Below are 19,257 nucleotides of genomic sequence, written 5' to 3' on the forward strand. Positions count from 1 at the left end.
GGTCACGTGGGTGAGCGTAAAAAAAGAGGCGGGGACGGGGGCGCCTCGTTTGCATACTCAGTGGTACGGTTACCTTACTATCATCCACTGATGGGAGTTACAAAGAGTGAATGAGGCAGGTAAATACATACAATACATACATAAAAATACTTCAAATCCACTGTGTCAGAGGAATAAAGTTTATTAATTCCACAACAAAATATAGCATACATCCTCTATAACAGGTTTTATTATATATGTTTGCAAATATTCTCCAGAATGCTGTGACTCCCCTCTCACTTCTTATTAATAATGTGTGTCTTTCACATCTTCCATATTAAGCTCATCCATCAGGTCACACAGGTTGTCCACTAGCTCCTCCATCAGAGCATAAACCTGTCAGATAGGTAGAGACACATATTTGGTATGAGGAAGACCAAACAGATTAAAGCAATGGCATAAATTCTAACTACATTTCCTGGGTATGACTCAAGAGTGCTTAAAAATGCAGACTCACACAATTTTTAATCACACAACAGTTTAATCTTTTCAGCAGACTCTACCTATCGAAATCCCCACTATTCAGAAACACAGGCAGTTTGTAATGCCGTCTAAAACTCCCAAAGTGTTCCAGCCTGGCCTCAGATATATGATGATGTCATCATGGTAATTTTCTCAAACTATGGAAACTCTTGTCAAGTACTGAATTTAAACATCAGTGTGGAGTATTTGAAGTCAATTAAATTACGTGCCTTGCTGTGCAGAAGCCTCGTGTAAACAGGCATCATCTTCACTACATTTGTTTGTTTAGGAGGCGGTTGAAGGATGCTCTCTGACTCATTTTCTTGGTTTTCCAAAGTTCCCTTTATCTTTGTTGTTTTTCCCTGATGCCCTTTTCGTGTTTCCTTTTCTCTTTCCCCCTTCTTGTCCTGCGGAAAGATAGGGTTAAAATTAATGAGTGAAAGATATCAGTATTGCTTACAGAGAAATAATATTGTTAGCAAATAATTTAAGAATTTAAAAATTGTTTCTGTAATGTTTCTGGACATAAACTTACAAGGAATTTTCCTATCTAAGCATCATAATATATCTAGGCAGCTATCAAAATAATTCTTTACACGCAAGGCACAAGGCTTAAAACCAGCACTGCATGGGCATGTTCTTCAAGGAAGCACTGTATTAAAAGCAAATACAATTCTATCGTGAAAATCTCTACATGGGTTTGGGGACATCAAACTATTGCCAGTGAATACTCTTCATCCTGTTTCTACATCCACAAACATACACGTGGCACACAATTAAAAAATACAATCCACTATATATTGGGATGTTCGTGCAGGCTCCACTTATGCTGAACCGAAAATGCATATTTTATACAGGAGTCTTTGTCAGGGAAAGTGCTGCAAGGCAAAACCAGACAGTAGAAGAGTCTGGATGCTAGGACAACATGAAACAAGAAGCAACAATGGGAAAACACTTGACAAACACAGTGACTTATCTATTTTGTTTCTGAATGCTGCAGTAAAAACAGCCACGTCCTACTTTTATGAATTGTACATATATATTAAAAAGTGACATAATAAAAGACAGTACATTTTCATATATATATTTAAGTCAAATTGCTGAATTTCAGAATCTGACATGTTGTCTTTGAAGTACTTTTAACAGAGGATTTAAATGGCTCGAGAGTCACTGCGTTCTGTTTTGCAGACCTGTGGAAATGAGGCCATGCAATGAGTTGAAACAGCTTGTTCAGTTCAGAACGACCACCTATTTCATGTCATGTTGTACACTGGATGCCCTGTCCTTTTTGAGTTAATGTATAGCTGCCACAGATGGCTTGGACGCACACCCTGGGCACACAGTTGGTGAGCAGGTGCACATTTTCACACAGTGTTCTGTTACCATGGTACCCTGCGAGTAATAGGCTGCACCTTACCTATGACTCAACCGTCATACAGAGCAGAAAATCACTCAGCAAAATATGTAGTCACACAGACAAAGCCGTGCTTCTAATCTAATACTTGAAAATCTTTGAAGCAGGAAAATGGAGGGGTGAACCATTAGAGGAGAGCTGTGACAGGTTCAAGGCCAGAACTGACAAAGCAGTTCATCATCTTTGAACAACACAGTCAATTCAAGTTTCTCAATCACTAAAGCTCATAATTTGTGAATAGGACTGGTTATAATGAGGTAGGATGCATTGTGGATAGATGCAAAAACAACAACAACAAAAAAAAACTATCAAATGCATTAGAATTAGTACTGAATAAAATTTTTGCTGAATATCTTAACCAATCTGCCAAAGCACGAATGGCCAGTACCATGTTTTGCTTATCCATTATAATAATCTCTCTAGGGAGCAAAACACTAAATAGAGCCATTTCACATTCTGTATTACTAGTTTTTTAGTGGTAAGACAGAATGTGGATGGAGACAAAATGAATGTACCATAAAGATGCTTCCAGCAGGCAACTATAGAAATGGTTAAAATGTTTTCCTTACTTAAAATAAAGCACTGTAAACCAAACACACATACTATGACACATAAAAAAAGTATTTTAGGAAATTACCCTATAGAACAGAAAACTGCAGGTGTCTGTATTACTGACAACAAGCAGTCAGTAGTAACAACAAAACAGGCATCTGTTGAATGACTGATGAATGAATGAAGAGCTGACAGCTTGCCTGAAGTGGTGAAGGTGACTCATGTGTGTATCAGCTCAAGTAATGTGTCATATCTTACAAAATGACACTTTATTCATGATCACAAACAAAAACCTTTGAATGAAGGTTCAGCCACACACACACACACACACACACACACACACACCTGCACGATACCTCTCACTTTTGCATTCTCCTGCTGAAATACAATTTTTTCTCACCTCTACTTTTTTGTTAGTTGTTGGTATCTTGTCTTTTTTAAATTTGGATCTCCATTAGTTTCCTCAATAGCAGCTTCACTGACCTTTATATCACTCTTGATATAAAAGTTAGTGAAATCTATGCTTAATGGCACACTAGTATGCAAAACAAAAAGAAATATATACATATACATGTCTGTGGTCCTGCCAAAGTGCTTGTATTTCCCCAGCATCAGTGATTATAAGTTTATCCTCTTTATCAGTCCATGCTTCTTTCTCTGGAAGGCCCAGCAGGTTCTGCAGCCACATGGCCTCAGCAGTCATTCTGTCCAGCAGTTTTCTCCACAGCTGCCGCCTGCAGGGGGCACCACACACCAATATAAGCTGAAGGGTTGTTGCACAGAGGCAGAGTATAGAACATTGGTATGTGTACAACAGAAAAACACATTAAGAAACTAGTCCTACATTACTACTCAGAAGTTAATGAATTCACCCTAAGGTGCCAGCTGTTAGGGGATGTTTCAGTCCAGAAGGTTCAGAAAGCTGCAAATACAGAGAGTTGAGTTGGGCCAGGCCCTCTTCTCTTGTGAGGGAGTCCTGGGATGACTCTTCATCAGGTAGAGACAACACAGCCTTAAATATGTGGTAAGAAAAACAAACACACTAATATGATGTCTTTTATCATCAACATCATATGAACTCTCACCTATATATATTATAAAAAGACTAAATTTACTGCTTTTTGTTGTAGTGTCAGGTTTCATGTCACTACTAGATAATGTGTATACCTGTCGGAGAGTATCAACAGAGTAGTCCCAGGTGCTTCCTTGATCCAGTTTTTGCCACAGTGCCTTCAGGGCCTCCACTGGCTCATCCCGGTACTGCAACTAAAACCATAGAACGTGTTCACCAGTCTGAAGCAGTTTATGTGAGGTGTATGCGCCTGTGCACACAAAAGAAATTACTGCCACAAAACCTGAAGGTTATCACCGTCAACAGTCACCCTTAAAAATGATGGATGTCATCATTTTTATTTATTCTTATGGCAAAGGAGAGTGATCAATATAAAACATGGCCATGTGAAAGGCCCTAAGAAGAACAATCACCATCTGGTAATAACTGACATGACTTAATGAGAAAAGTCTTCTAATATTTCAAATTAGAATAATCTTTAAAAGTAAACATGTTTATCCAAATGACTGCTTACAGCTTACTGTCTGTTATTAAACATAATGTCCCATGTCCATTGAGAATTATTTTAGGAGGCCATCATTCTCTATATTTACTGGAAAGTAGTCTAATCAGCCTCCTAATTAGCCCAGTTAAAGCTTGGTTTCTACTGTAGTGCTCGGGGAAGACAAACCATATTGCATAGTACAGAGGCAACAGTGGCTGGTTCTATATATTAGTGGTTATGATATATTATTAGTTAATGACCTGCCATAAATAATGCAATTACTTGGTGCTGAATGAATAGGGACAAAGACAGAATATAGGATGAGGAGGGGAAGTCATAACAAGCTAATCATACTGTTGCACACACAGTGAATTTTCAAATAGAAGAACACATTAGCGGGTCAGCTCACACTGAATCAGGTGGCGTGACTAAGATTGAGACTGAAATCAATATGAACAAAAACACTCTAAAAGAAAAATGTGTCATGCATTAGTGCTACACCCTGCTGCACAATGAGCAATGTGTTTCACACTACGTATCAAAAAAAGGAAAGAGTTAAAAATGTCAAAGTCATCTACTCTCTATGGCCTATGCTGAGGTCCTAATAGTGATTTGAACTAAAAAAATATATAATTAAAAAAAGCTTAACTGAGATACACTAAAAATATAGCTTCTTTCTGTGCATATGTTCCACCTTTGGGTTTCTGCTCAGAAACAGTTGCTCTGTAGTGATGTAGAGCTCTGCGGGTGAGCTTGATCTTTCTGGACTGTGGAACTGGTAGAGCACCTCATAGACAATCGACCGGCAGATCTTTTCCCGAACTACCTTTTCCAGTTTTGTCTGCTTGTCCACAAAGAAAAACAGAAAAAAGAGGAAAGATTATTTGTGTTAAGAGAAATACCAGTGCTATCTCTTTATTTGTGGTTTTATCTCACTTTCGTGGACTTGGCTGAATAGTAAAACTACCTCTATGAAAAGCCTCTCATCTGCAGTTCTGTCTTGGTACAGAGATATTCCCCTTAAGACAACTTGCATGGAGGCTCCTTGCAGCAGCACAGGATGGGTGCTGAGCTGCCAAATTTCTGTTTTGATGACTGGCTTATCTGACTTAAATAGAAACTCCACTCGCTGGGTCTCACCTGGAAGAATGACACCTACAGGGAACAGAAAGCAACAGGGAAAACAGAAAGCTCGGTTGAGTGATGGTTCAATAGACAAGCGGTGTATGACGTACAAATGTTGGCGGCAGGTGTTCGGATCATGTTTGTGTGGTTACCAGAGGAGGCATTAAAGTAGAAGTGCACTTTCTGTGTTTGCAAACCCAGATTGGGAAAATTGTATGGCTTGGGAAGCTGCTGCCAGCTGTAGAAGATGACGGTGCTGCCCTCATTATGTAGGTCCAGATGGGATGTGACTATTTCTCCAGTCAGGGCTTCAAAGAATATTGTAGCACTAATTCCTACTTCTCCCTGATAAGTGAGCATTGGAGAAAGAAAAGCAATTAAGTGTTAATTGTCAAAGGTATCAAACAGAATATGTCATTACATTGCGTGTTTTTATATACCTGTGCATGTGTTATTCGTGTGCTGAAGATACAATCAGACCAAAGTCGCCTGCAGCCCATGCATTATCATACAAACTGCATTATTAATTAAACATGGTTTTTAAAAGTCAAAACTCATGTAACAACCTATATAAAAAAGTGGTTATTAAGGGACAATTGTCAACAAAACTGCTGTTTTTCTCATTAAAGTCTAACTGTATAGGGAGGACTACAAGACCCTTAACGCAAGTACTCTACATAAACTGTTTCCATCCTATCAGTATTTGGAAAAGCAAGAAAAGTGGCTTATTCTGGTGAATTTATCAATACAATATACAGACTTTTCAGAAAAAACTGAATAAGCACCTGTTCCTCTCTCTTGCTCTCTCTAAGGTAAGGAATTCATTCTGTACCTGCTTTGAGAGAGAGTTTCCAGTCCAGGTAGCAACCTGACCACAGAATATCAAGGTAGGCACATCTAAGTGAACATCTTCATGCTGTGCCAGTGGATCACTGTAGGAGACAATCACAAAGCAGAATAACTAAGACTACATTTAATGTAAGTCAGTTATTGCTAAAAAATATTTCGTTTGAGGACAACTTAATTCCAGACCAGCATTATGTGCATATACACTTGATATTCAGTCCCACCATTAGCCATTAAAAGGTGAAGATATTTCCTCCTTACATTGTTTGGCTATACTGTAAAATCTCTGTTTGAATTATTTTTAGACAGCGCAAAAAAGAATTACACTTTGACAAAATAGGAATTGTAGCAGATGTTATAAACACTGTAATTTTGTAAAAGACGCTGGCAGAGATTAAAAAAAGAAAAGAATGGTTGGATCAGAAGCGAGACGCAAAAAAAGCTCTTCTATTCACATAATGAAAGGAGGCATGGGGGAGCTATTTAATGCAGCAATAATTACATAATTATAATCAATCATAAAGGCCTCATAAAATTTAGTGCACTAAATTATTTAGAGGGCAGTTTTTTAAAATTATACAATTTACTTCTTAATATTTGTGAACTCGTAAATATAAAATAGAGATGATACAAAATACAACCTTTGTGAAACACTGTTTTATGTTCAGTTCTGTCTTGCCTTAATAGTCACCTCACTTCACATTATGAAGACTGACTAAAAACTGTGTGGATACATAGTCTGATGTATGCATTAGCTATGCATACTCTCACAACAGATTCTTATTTCATAAACACTTTACTTCATTTTTGTGCATATCTATGCACAATATGTCACCTGGTCCTAGGTTCTAGTGAGTGGAGAGCTGTGTATCTACAGCCAAGGATCTAAACAACATGACCTTTTCTTTTTTGTCCAGCTAGCAAACAGGGAATTGCATCACAACCAAAAACTGAAAACAATATACAACATAATTACATATTACTGACAACTGTTCTGTGTAAATGTAGTCTGGCTGACACCAACTGAGTTGGGTTTCTTAATAACTTCAAATAATGTGATGCACCTTCACCGACACAGCCCTGACCTTCAGTGGGCAGCTTATGAAAGGATATACTCTCAGTCCTTGAGTCGTTCCCCGTGTAAACTATAGGGGTCATTCCCTAAGAAGCCACATTCATACTCTTCTTCTCAATCATGAAATGTAGCTTTGCAGCAAAACAAATCTGACAACATACAGTATTGAAAAGCCAATTACACAATGTGTGTTTGTAATACATGTTATGTAACTTCAACACACTCTGGACAAATGAGTCATGTTACAATACTGTATTATTGCTTTTCTGCAACACTGTGACAATAACAATACCCAGGCTGATATCAAGTATCCAAGAACCAACCATGGTTCTAAAGAAGGTTCTAATAATGAAGTGGTTCCATTACATCAAGGCTTAACACTTCATTTAACAGTGACTCAATTACATTTTAGACACAATGAACTCTTAGTACTCTGCAAATAGGGATAGCAATTTTGATATTAACGGTAGAAAAATCTGGCCTTTGTTTTCTAAGTATGGAAAACATTTAATTAATCATCAAGCAGCAAAAAGCAGTTATTTCTTACAGGTTCTGCTTGCTCTCTATCTCTTCTTCTTCATTCTCTAATGAAGGACTGTAGGATGGTTTGCCAGAGCCAATCACTACCAGTTCACTGATGTCCTGTAATAGACAGATAGACAACAGAGTGGTACTTTGGAAGGTAGGGGTTAATTATGTACGATAACTAACGTTCTGGTTCTTGTTACTGACACCCGAAGTTCGTTTCACTCCAACAGATATGGCCAATTATGTCCTGTGAGGCAGAGAGGTGACAGTCAGGTGTTGACAAACCCTTCAGCTTTAGAATATCAGGTTTTGTGGAGCACAATGTCCGTTGTCATTGACCATACTAAAGGATATATAATTATTTTGCTATTGGTCTGCTACTTTCTGACCCACACAGAAAGGGCAGAGGACAAACAAAAATTGCTAATGTATTGTTTTCATCCTGGTTAATTTTTTTCCATAGGCTTGGCGTTTCTTTCACTCTCTTACCCACATCTCGATTTTTTTCATGCTACCAGAACAAGCCGTTTCTGTTTGCCACAAGGTACTCCAGACCCTAAATCACCTGAGCATCACATTAGCCACCAGCCTGACAGAACATAGTGCAACCATTTTCTCTAATTTTATCATTGCACAATTGGTGTGCGTGCGAAAGATGGGGGAGGACAATAAAACATAGGGGGAATGTACAGCTGAGACCACCAATAAATAAATAAATAATTAAAAAGATGTCATTTGAATAAACCTTCCAATATTGAGCACCTGCTACTTTAAGCTAATAAGATTAAATGGGAACTGGCTGTGAAGAGAAGCACATTTTTATTTAGGTGTTTACCCCAGAACCTCCAGCCTGCACTGATGAAGTAATTATAATGCAGAGAGAGAGGTAAGGCATGTTCAGTCCCTTTTCTTGGGTTCTGTTAGTTCACAGGTCTCAATAGTTCTACCCTATGACAGGACACGCTTCAGATTTCATAATCGTACCATTTCTGTGTTTGCATATATGTGAACAACTGTTAGGGTTTATGGAAGGGCCACCCAGCTTAATTAATCTTATTACACGAGTGCACTGAATATGTACTTCATGGGCAATAAAATGTTTCACTGTATATTTGCAATATGAGAACAGTTTTTGCGTGTAGGTGTGCTTATGCCCTCGAAGCTGCAGGCTTATGTGGATTTGAGTGGATGTATGAGTACATGTGCTTGTCAGCCTCGTCCACATACTGCAGTTTGTTCCTTGTTCAGAAAACCAAGGACAGTGTGCCCAATGCTGGATGATCACAAGCTGTTTGTGAAGATAGAGACTGATTATGATGAGCTAGCAGCTCCTGTAGCTTGAGACAGAGTGTCCTGAGGGAGTGAGCAGCTTTTCTGAGGATAGAGTTGTCCAATAATGAAGCTTTCTTACAAAAAAAAAACCTAAATGCAATGATAAACTGTACTATGCATATCAAATTAGTTTCCTACACAGCACATAGTGATATTACTGTCCAAGTCCAACTTTTCAGCTTTTTCTTGCACAGTGTTTACTGTGACTTGGATTGTGGTTTAGATTTTAGATATAATCAGAGGTTTTCAGGAGTGGGTTCTACAACATCGGTATTGGTGCACAATATTATACTGGAAAATATGTTGGAGGCAACTAAGGGTGCTGCACAAGATCCTATATACTACATATACTATACACTATACTACTATCATGAAGGAACTGTTTGATTTGATAAAGAAAGCTATAAGATGATGACAGAGTGATTTGTCATAAAACATTTTAATGTGGAAATGTGGTATATCTAATTAAGACTACTGAAATTTTGAGGAAATATTTATAGAGAAAAGAGTTCAACAACCAGTCGGGTTGTGTTTATAGAGTAACTAGTCCTAAATCCACCTAAAGTGAATGAGATAGTTGCTGCCTTCAGGAGAACCAGGAAAATGACTTCTCCCCACAATATATAAATGGTGAGGGGGTAGAAAGTTTCAGTGACATCAAATGCCTGGGTCACAACATCACAAAGGATTTGGCGGGGACCATTAACACCTCCCTTCTAGCAAAGAAAGCACAGCATAGGCTTTTCTTATCGAGAAAGCTTAAAAAGCTGAACTCCCATCTCATATATTAGTGAATTTCTACAGGTACACAACAGAGAGCACTCTGCATTACTGTGTCGCAGTGTGGTACAGCAGCTGCACTGCAGAGACAGCACTGCTGCACTGTTAGCAACATTATCAAAGACTCAGTGCACCCTGGATACAGATTGTCCTCCTCCCATCAGGTAAAAGATACAGGATCATCAGAACATACACTAAATGAGCGAGGAACAGCTTTTTCCCCATAGCTGGGGAAGTCCTCTTCCACCCTATCCTATGGAGTGTTTTGTCTTATTGGTTAAAAGATTTAATCGATATTTTTCATTACTGGTTTGTTTATGTCCATGTCCTGTAAAACCTCCTTAATTAGCTGGCGCTGATGCTGCAGGTACGTGCTCTGGCTCCAAGTTCGTGAAGCTGGCCGTAGAGTCTCAGCACAAATGATTCCTGGAACAAAAAAATGAATTTCAGTTTTACAGACTGAATTTGCTCATGTGTAGGACTTTCCTGCTCTCCCAACTGAACGATCATTCTGCATTTACATGCTTGTTTTGTTTGTTTGTATGCAACCACTTAACAAACATTTTATGATGTGAGGGCTTTCTTTCTCTTATCCCAATCATAATTATTACAAGAAAACTGTCCTTTCGTAAATCTTTTTTTGACTTGGGAAAATGCAATTTCATGTGAATAAACAATGAGAAAAACTGCATCAAAACAGGGGCTAAGGGGTAAAAATTGGAATATAGCATAGGTGTCTGTGATCACCTGATTCCTGGCATATCCTCCGTGGTTGTCCCATCTGTGTGATAGGTTTTTGTCTGCCCCACTCGGTCTGAGTCAGAGTGGCTGTAATACCGCTCATTTCATCTCCATAACGCTGTGGGAGACTCCAAAACTCACTGCCCACACGATAACCCTAGAGAAGTTAAAGAACAGCTTTAGAGATTTTAGTCACTGGAGAACTACCAAAAAACCCCAAAAAAACCAAACAAACCCAACAATCTGATGGATGACTAAAGACAGAGTAGACTGGCAAAAGCAAATATGTGTCATACATATCCTGAGTGGATGAGTGGCATGACTCGGTTTAGAAATTCCCTCTGCTCCTGAGTTTCTCTATAATGGTTGGCTTGATTCATCAGGAGTTTTTCGACTGGCCTATGGAGCAAATCTTGACACCATTGAAAGAAAGACTAGACATTAATGCAGACTTAGGAAATTTGCATTTGCTTCTAATGAGAGATTTGTGGGTAAAGGCTCTAATAAGGATGCACAGTTTATCTCTTTTTGGTGCAGGCTGTTGTAGTCTCTAATCAGCTCACCAGATAAGAAGTCCTGCTGTTGTCTCCGATGTCTCACATGTTTGTCCCAATTCTGTAAGGCATTACCCTGGATGTTTCTTTGGCTTGAAAGAGTTTCTGTTTCTACAGCATCCGAGGGACTCCTTTCTTTGGCCTCACATAGAGGATCTCCTAGGGAATTTGGTATTCGCTTCACCAACTGGTTGGCAATGGGAAAGGTTAGTAACACAGTGAAGTCAAAGAATTACAGTTGTATTTGTTCATCTACAGAAACTGGAACATTTAAAAAATACCTCTGTCTCCCCTTTAGCCTCTAGATAACTTCTGTAATCCTCTAAGCTACCCAGGATGGTGTGTGGAAGAATCATCCCATGCTCATCAAACCGAACCCCCATTGATCCTGAGTGGAAAGGACAGGGACAAAAAAAAGAAAAGTTGCATATCACAAACAGGATATATTTAGCTTCATCTAATATCCAACATAATAATCCATTTGTCCATGAGAGCAAAAGAAAACAACTGACCTCTGAAGTCGAGAAGCTGGCAGTCAGAATCCAAATTCTCTTGCTTCCTAGCTCTCACTTCATCATCTGCTGATGTTTTACTTACATGTGCCATAAGCTCTTGTTTCTGATGGCTCTTTGGTATCTTCAGCATACAAAGCTGTAGTCATAATATACCAAGTTAAACATTTAAGTGGCATCAAGGAGAATTTAGATTAAAACAAAAGTTTTGCTAATGAACTGTTAACCTCCTAAGACACGAACTCTTCCACGACATGCATTTTTAATTTCTCTTTGATATTTGGGCATATCGGCACCCGATGAATGTAAAAACAAAGAATTACCAGATTTTTTTTTTTTTACCTAATTTTTGTTTCTAAGAAAAATGAGAGCCACATATGAGGATAATCATTTAAAATTTTGATAGAACAGTAGCAGTATAATGTCCTCGTAAGTGGATATCAGGCCCTTGTAGAGCAAAATTTAGTATTTTGGTCTAAATATCCCAAAATGTGATGTCCACATATGTGGACGCTAGGTCCTAGGAGGTTAATACTGTCTATATTGATGAAGTAAATTTACTTTATTGAGCTTCTGTGGATACATGGTAAGAGTCCCGTTGCAGCTTCTTGGTCCCTGAGAAGAGGAAATTAGAAACGAGGTGTTATGACACTGTGTTTTCTGGCTAATTTAACAGGCAAATTAAAATGTGCCATGTTTTATTGTGATTCCACAATTGAAGGCTTGCTTTAAAATGTAAAAGCAGATTGTACTTCACTGTACATAAAGTCCAATGCTCACATGTACACATGCTGATACAAAGAGTGCCTTGGAACACTGACATGGTTATGCAATACTGCTAATTTGTCCTTATCCAACAGTTCCTTATTATAGTTTCCATGGCCACAACAATAATTAGTTTCTGGCTTTTGTAAGTGTTTTCTTCCTTTTTTTTTTCAATTCTTCTGATCGCAGGTTCAATACAGTTTTCAAACTGCTTTTGATGAGAACCAAAAGATGTCCTTGTCCTTTGAGGAAAGAATCTGCTGCAGTGCTTTTACACATGTTTGGAAACCAAACATTACTGATGCTGACACATATCCTGACTGAGATTTTGTGTTTTTATCTCTCTAATTTAAAGCTTTACATTACTTTATATTGCTCCTTTGTATTTCAAATGCATATCTTGAGCTCTCAATAGTCTACATCAAGTACACAAATCAAGTACACAAATATAAGACATAATAAAGAAATACTATGGTTTATGTTTATCCTGGCTGAAATCTCACTGGTAAATCACAACCTTACCAACAAAAGGGGAAAAAAACGTCGAAAAAAGTTAACAGACCGAAGTTGAGAATTATTTATGTGTACTTAATTGTAATCCTAGTTTAGTTTGGATCTGCTCTCTATGTGTCGAAGCTAGGTTTTTTTGATTTTACAGAACTGCACAGGGATGCAGGAGAGACGTGTGTGAGAACAACAGTAAACTATTTCATTGACTTTGTTTATCTGTATTATTTTTACAAAAGTAAAAAGTCTACGTGTTTCCTCCCCCACAGTACAGAAAGGTACATGTAGCTACATACATATGATAAACTATCCACAATCACCAGTGAAACCACTGACAGGTGGAGAAGTCAAACAGCGACACAAATTTAGCTTGACATAATAGAAAAGAGGAAGAAGCAAACAGAGGTGAATGACTGATACAGAGGGGTTGTAGGTCACCCGAAGAACTTCAAGTTCTTAACTCTTTCTTCGGTAACTTACCGCAGCTCATTTCCCCTTTTATACAGTAGTGCTAGAGAGGCAATGTAGCATTAGCAAAGCTAAAGCTCCAGTTTGGTGTACAGTAACCATGGCAACAGACGCCCTAACTTACGTTGCGCAACGAGTCGCTACACAGACACGAGAAAGCAAACTATTAGAGTTATATTTAATATTAGTGGAGGGAATAAAAGTTTTTTCCCTTTATCTTACTATATTATTTACTGATCTATTCAGATTTTTAAAAAAATGTTTAACCTACGTATTGTTTTTAATTTCCTCTACACCTTTTATTGTATTCCCATTCCTTATTTTATTTAACTATATTTTGTGTTTTAATTAATTAAAATATTAATTGATTTAATTAAAAATGTAATTAATTAAAATCAAATCACTGCACTGCTCTATTAGCAGCAAACAACACAAATTAGCTGCTAATTGCTGCACTTTCTTTTCTTTCTCTTTGGTAGTCTCCCGTATCATGTAGAAAAGACTAATGCATTAAGTAGGTCGAGTTTTCTCTGCTTGGTTGCACATCCTATTTCATCTTCTTCTTTCTAAACAAGGTGTTCTCTTGGAGAACACAACGAGCGTTCCTGTCAATCAGCATGACGTCATCAAACCACGGGGCTGTGATATCTATATAAAGACAAGTGACATCAACCGCCCAACCAAACACGCGCTTGAGCAGCTCCATAAAACGGCAGATCGTTGATTCTATCTAGCTGCAACAGCGCGGAGTCAGCGTCCGGAACCATCCTAAAAAGATGGAAATGGGTAGCATCTCTACCGGCACATCACCCACCCCCGTCACAGTTTCCCACCAGATCAAACGCTCTACAAGAGAAAACCCTCAGTTTCGTGGTAATATGGAAGGGCAGTGCGCTGGTTCATCAAAAGTTTTACTGGCTTACAAAAACGCATCGCAGCACTTGAATTCGTCTGGAATCAAAGCGGGCTTGGGCATACTTAAAGTCGCTACCTCCCAATGGAAACAGGAAAAAAAGACGCTTTCAGGAGCAGCAGTAAGGCAAATGTCCGCTGCCAACAACAGCCACCCTTGCAAGAGATCCCCACTTGATCAGCTGGCAGCTCTGGTTCTCCATGGTCAAACCCGGCATCGCCAGATTAGTCAGGGGCACCCACAAGATCCTCTTTACTTCACCAAGCCACAGAACTCTAAGCGCATCGTAGTTCTTGGTGCTCCACGGGTCGGAAAGACCTCAATCCTAAGAAGATACATGATAGACGGATTTGTGGAGGAGTACAAGCCCACTTCCGAGGATTTCCTAAGGAAACTGTTTCGCATCCGTGGGGAGACCTACCAAATTGACATCCTGGATGCATCCCGGGAACGGGACTTCCCAGCCAAGCGGCGGCTGTCTATCCTCACTGGTACGTATTTTCTCGGTTATAATCTCTGTTCTGCTAAAAATAAACAATTAAAAAAAATGCCTGTATGTGTTTGTTGAATAAGAATAAAGATTTTGGATGTGAAACTGTATGCGCAATGTGTAAAACTCCGTCTTAAAAAAAAACTTGTGTTTTGTTTTTCTTCTATAGGGGACATTTTTCTTCTAGTATTCAGTTTAGATGATCGGAGCTCTTTCGAAGAGGTGTGCGCACTGCGAAAGGAAATTCTGGCTGCTAAATCCAAGCTCATCAGATCCACTGTGCCAGAGCATTGCGCACAGCCACAGGTTCCTCTGGTGGTCTGCGCCAACAAGGTGGATCTCCAGGAATCCGAGAGAGAAATAACTAAGGCAGAGGTTCTCCAAGCCCTCGGGGATGACTGCGCCTATTTTGAAACGTCTGCAAAGGAGAGCACTAATCTCGAACAAGTATTCGAGACTTTGGCAAAGCGAGGTGGGCTTCCGACCGAAACTGGCCCGTCGCAACACCGCAAAGTCTCTCTCCGCTCATATCAGGCAATGCGGAGCGGCCGTGTAGCGGGGAGGGGGAAGCAGGTCTCTGATAGAGATGTTCCCTGCGGCACACTGTACCCACTGGCCCGGCGACCGAGTTTTACCACTGACCTTCGTCAGGTTATTGGACCACATACGACAAGGAAGCCCGGCAAAGGACTGGAGAAATGTTATATTCAGTGAGAGACACACAAACTATGAGAAGAAACACAGAGCGAATAACACAGTTCATAAAGCACCGATATTTATTTAAAAATAATAATAATGCCTTAATGTGCGTTTACATGTACTTGAAATGTTTTTGAAATAAAATATTTTTAATATTATAGTGTGTTCTTTTTTTCTTTCTGAGTATGGACAAAGTAGGAGGAGGTTGAGTCAGTACCTTGACTATTTGATTAATGTATGACTATTGCATAACCTATATTCAGAAATCTATTAGATGGCAACTCTTTTTCCTCACCCACGCTTGTTTTCGCTTCCTGTGAGTCTCTGTGTGTGTAATACTGGATTCGTGATTGCCAGCAGTCCACAATCTGAATCCCACACATCCCAAACAACCAGCTTAAAGGTTTCCAGCATACACTTTCCTCATCCTACATCATACCCTATAAATTATTCCTAATATAAGCCTACCACTCAAGGGCTTCTATATGAACTCAACTATTTAGCTTTCACTTGCATGGTTGTTCTTCATTTTTTATATTTTGAAGCTGAAGAAGTCTCCCTTCAAACAACAGGCTTTGAGTCACAGATTCCAAAGCTACTGAGGTGTTTTTTTAAAGAAGCAATACATGACATATTTTGCTAGCTTGATGCCAATAAGAAAGCAACCTTGCAAAGATTTATCTCTGGGTGCTTTATGTGTGCACTCGGAGAAGGCTTTTCACTTCTCATGCCGGAAATATGTGTTTCCATGGGCACTGCTTTTGAGTTTATTGAGCTGCAGCTAACAAATGACTCAGGTTTTACATTCAGGTGATCCTAACCTTGCAGGGGTTTATTTTCCTGTGTGCTCATTTGTAACAAGCAAAATAAAATACTGCTTTTCATGTCCATTGATAAAAGCATTAATAACACCCTTCCAACAACATCATGTAAAAATAGTGATTGAAATGTGAACTCTCAAACTTCTTTTAATCTTGATAATCACACTAATGTTCTGTATGCGGTTTTCTCAAAAAAAAAAAGAAAAAAAAAGAAAAAGAAAATTGGGCTCCATTCTAAAATTCGTGTTGTGAGTGTGTGAGTCATGATGCCTGAAAGCCTCAGAACAATGTCTGAACCAAAGAGAGACAGACGGTTAGACACATCTGGGAGAAACACATACAGAACAGATAAAGAGAATCAGGTTATTATGGGCTAAAATGTTGATTCAGTGGGTTAATGAAATGCATAATCAAGTTTATTGCAATGTATTCAAGCATATTGCGTTCCCCCATCCACATTTTATTCACAACAGTGCATAGAAAACAGATCAAATGTTTCCAGCTGGTGAATGTTATGGTCTGCAGGTAGGCCAGTTCAGAACCCGGACTCTTCTAATACAAACCCATACTGTTGTAACAGAGGCAGTATGTGGTTTAGCGGTCTTGCTAAAATATAAACGGTTTTTCCTGAAAAAGATGTCATCTAGATGTGAGCATATGTTGCTCTAAAACCTGCAAATACCTTTCAGCACCTTTCATTCTAGATGTATGAATGACCAATATTACAGACATTAATGCCCCCCCATAAATTTAGAGATGGATTTCAAATTTTGATGCATATGACCAATTTGCCTCATCTTCCACTTTGCCTCAGTCCATTTAAAATTAGCTTTGGCCGTGAGAGACTGCGGCATTCTGAATCAGATTCACATGTTGCTTCTTCTTTTCACAATTAAAGCTTTACCCTGTATTTGTGGATGGCACGTCAAACTGTCTTCACAGATGATGAAAGTGCTGCTGAGACCATGCAGCGATTACCAGACAGAATCATGCCTGTTTTTACTACAGTTTTAACCGAGGGAGTGAAGATCACAGGTATCCAACAGTGATTTATGGTCTTGTCCTTAGCACACAGAGATTTCTCCAGATTCTGAGAATCTATATCTGAGAATTTGATGACATCATGTATTGTAGATGATTAAATACTGAAAGAAAGATATTAAAAGTCTTCACAATGTTACATTAAGTAAATTGTTTCACAATTTATAAACACAAATTGATGAACCACTACTCATCTTTACTTCTGTAAAACTGCCTCTTCAGTCTCCAACCTTTTCTTGACCCTCCCAATTTTTTGTCTAAAATGTCCAAAATGAGCTAATATTTCCAGGCAATAATAAAATGTCTCAGTTTAATCATTTAATATGTTTTACTGTGAGTAAAATGTAGGTTTATGAGACATGCATGCCGTCGCTTTCACAGCTTACGAAGCTGCAAGTTAAATTCTTTAACTGCTTGTTGAAAGGTATTCATTCACAACTACCACCAGAGAATAGTGTATCATTTTCATCACCTATATTTAAAAAAAATATATGTATATTTACAAATGACTGTTTGATTAAGACCTGACTCTTGTTTTTATTTATTTTTGTTTGTTCTTTTATTTTGCAGTTGTGAGGCTGTGGCTCAGGAGATAAAGCTGGTTGTATTGCACTGAATGGTTGGAGCCCCCGCTTTTCCAACCCACGTGTCAAAGTGTCCTTGGGCAAGATGACAGGTAAAAAGCGTAGGATAAAGCGCTGTGTGACTGGGTGGATGCAGGTTGTAGTCTAAACCTGCAGTCCACCTTTCATTTTATTTATTTTGTACAGAGGTAACCATTTACTACCTGAAATTCTCATTATATTTTTTAATGACGTTTCTCTGACTTCTGATCTAAGTGGCCACCATTGCCCCTACACTCCTTTACTGCTAAACTGATAAGTAGTCAATGTAGATTATGTATTATGACTGCAGGACAAGATAATCCAATAGCTCCACATGTTAATTCACCTGGATTAGGCCATGGTTATCTATCTACACACACACACACACACACAATATACTACACTATAGGAAATGACAACATCAACATCAAGAAGTTAACAAAAAAGTGAATCATCAGTGAAAAAATACATTGATCACAAACTCAACATTACACTATTCAACACACAATTCAAAATATCACTAGTATTTCTGCACAAGGTATATGACAGAAAATACCGTAAGCCTAATGTTTACATAAAATTACATCATATATATAATAGGGGAAAAACTCCTGTCTGTTGTTAGGAGTTGGTAAAATGTATGTGCCTTGAAAGACAACCAACATCATGATCAACTCAAATGAAATTACTTTTATGTTCAGAAATTTTAAATCTCAGTTTCTCTGCATATGCTAAATCACATGGGCATTTCAAAGATAGACTGATAATAAAAATCTTATCTTTTACTTTTGCAAGAATATCTTTGAGAGCATGTAACACCAGTGATTCAGTGAAATAAACATTTTGTGAAAAGAAATGCATTATATAGAAATGTTTAAAATAATCTTTCATTAACATTGATTGATTGCTTCTAATGTCAGGTTGTGTTTTTGCAGTGAAGCAGTCACGTGCTGTGAACTTCATATTGCAAGAAACTCTGGCAATTTTCACTCCTGCTTGGGTCCCAGTGACTTTACTGCACGTGGAGTGATACTTTTTTGTTGTTGTATAGCCATCATTACACACATAAAGACATGCACACACACAAACACTTATCTGAACAGATGCTCCTGTCCCTACACGTGAGGAGCATTGACATATGTTCCTGTTGTTCTCTCTGTTCTCTGACACACACATAGACATACAAATGGGCACACACACACATAAGTTAACGGCTTGCTTAAGTGCATGGACTGCTGAAACGTGAGGCTGTTTTTCTACTCAGCCTTGTATTCCACATTTGTTATTCTACTCAGGGCAGCTCACAATCACAAGTCCCCATTTCTACAATGTGGATCCATTTTGTTATTCTCACATTTTTACATTCCCCCCAAAAAGCTTTACGGGAAATGTATTATTATTGCATGAATTATTTTAGGGTCTACCTTACAAT

The 19,257-nt window shown here is 38.5% G+C and overlaps 2 protein-coding genes across 4 annotated transcripts; one reads left to right on the top strand and one right to left on the bottom strand.

Annotated features, from left to right (window-relative positions):
* Window positions 1-165: 165 nt before the first annotated feature.
* On the bottom strand, window positions 166-13,977 carry mycbpap (mycbp associated protein). 3 transcript variants are annotated; one of them, XM_084930696.1, is made up of 18 exons: window positions 13,269-13,977; window positions 12,078-12,131; window positions 11,517-11,655; window positions 11,286-11,392; window positions 11,014-11,191; window positions 10,747-10,862; window positions 10,457-10,607; window positions 10,017-10,135; window positions 7,617-7,711; window positions 5,981-6,080; window positions 5,301-5,493; window positions 4,991-5,178; window positions 4,718-4,864; window positions 3,635-3,733; window positions 3,340-3,479; window positions 3,033-3,201; window positions 732-908; window positions 166-375 (listed from the first exon to the last, which is right to left on the bottom strand). In XM_084930696.1, the coding sequence occupies exons 2-18, from the start codon at window positions 12,099-12,101 to the stop codon at window positions 286-288; spliced, it is 2,232 nt and encodes a 743-aa protein (XP_084786822.1). In that variant the 5' UTR covers window positions 12,102-12,131; window positions 13,269-13,977; the 3' UTR covers window positions 166-285. The 3 variants fall into 3 exon arrangements, with proteins under 3 accessions (XP_084786822.1, XP_084786823.1, XP_084786821.1); XM_084930697.1 differs by having other exon boundaries at window positions 3,039-3,201; window positions 4,718-4,867; XM_084930695.1 differs by having other exon boundaries at window positions 4,718-4,867.
* Window positions 13,948-15,516, top strand: rasd2b (RASD family member 2b). Its single transcript, XM_084930698.1, has 2 exons — window positions 13,948-14,660; window positions 14,829-15,516. Exons 1-2 carry the CDS (start codon window positions 14,033-14,035, stop codon window positions 15,371-15,373), a joined length of 1,173 nt encoding a protein of 390 aa, XP_084786824.1. The 5' UTR covers window positions 13,948-14,032; the 3' UTR covers window positions 15,374-15,516.
* Window positions 15,517-19,257: the final 3,741 nt, after the last annotated feature.

Source organism: Perissodus microlepis, chromosome 6 (assembly GCF_051167445.1).
Source record: "Perissodus microlepis isolate ML-2025 ecotype Zambia chromosome 6, ASM5116744v1, whole genome shotgun sequence".
NCBI lineage: Eukaryota > Metazoa > Chordata > Actinopteri > Cichliformes > Cichlidae > Perissodus > Perissodus microlepis.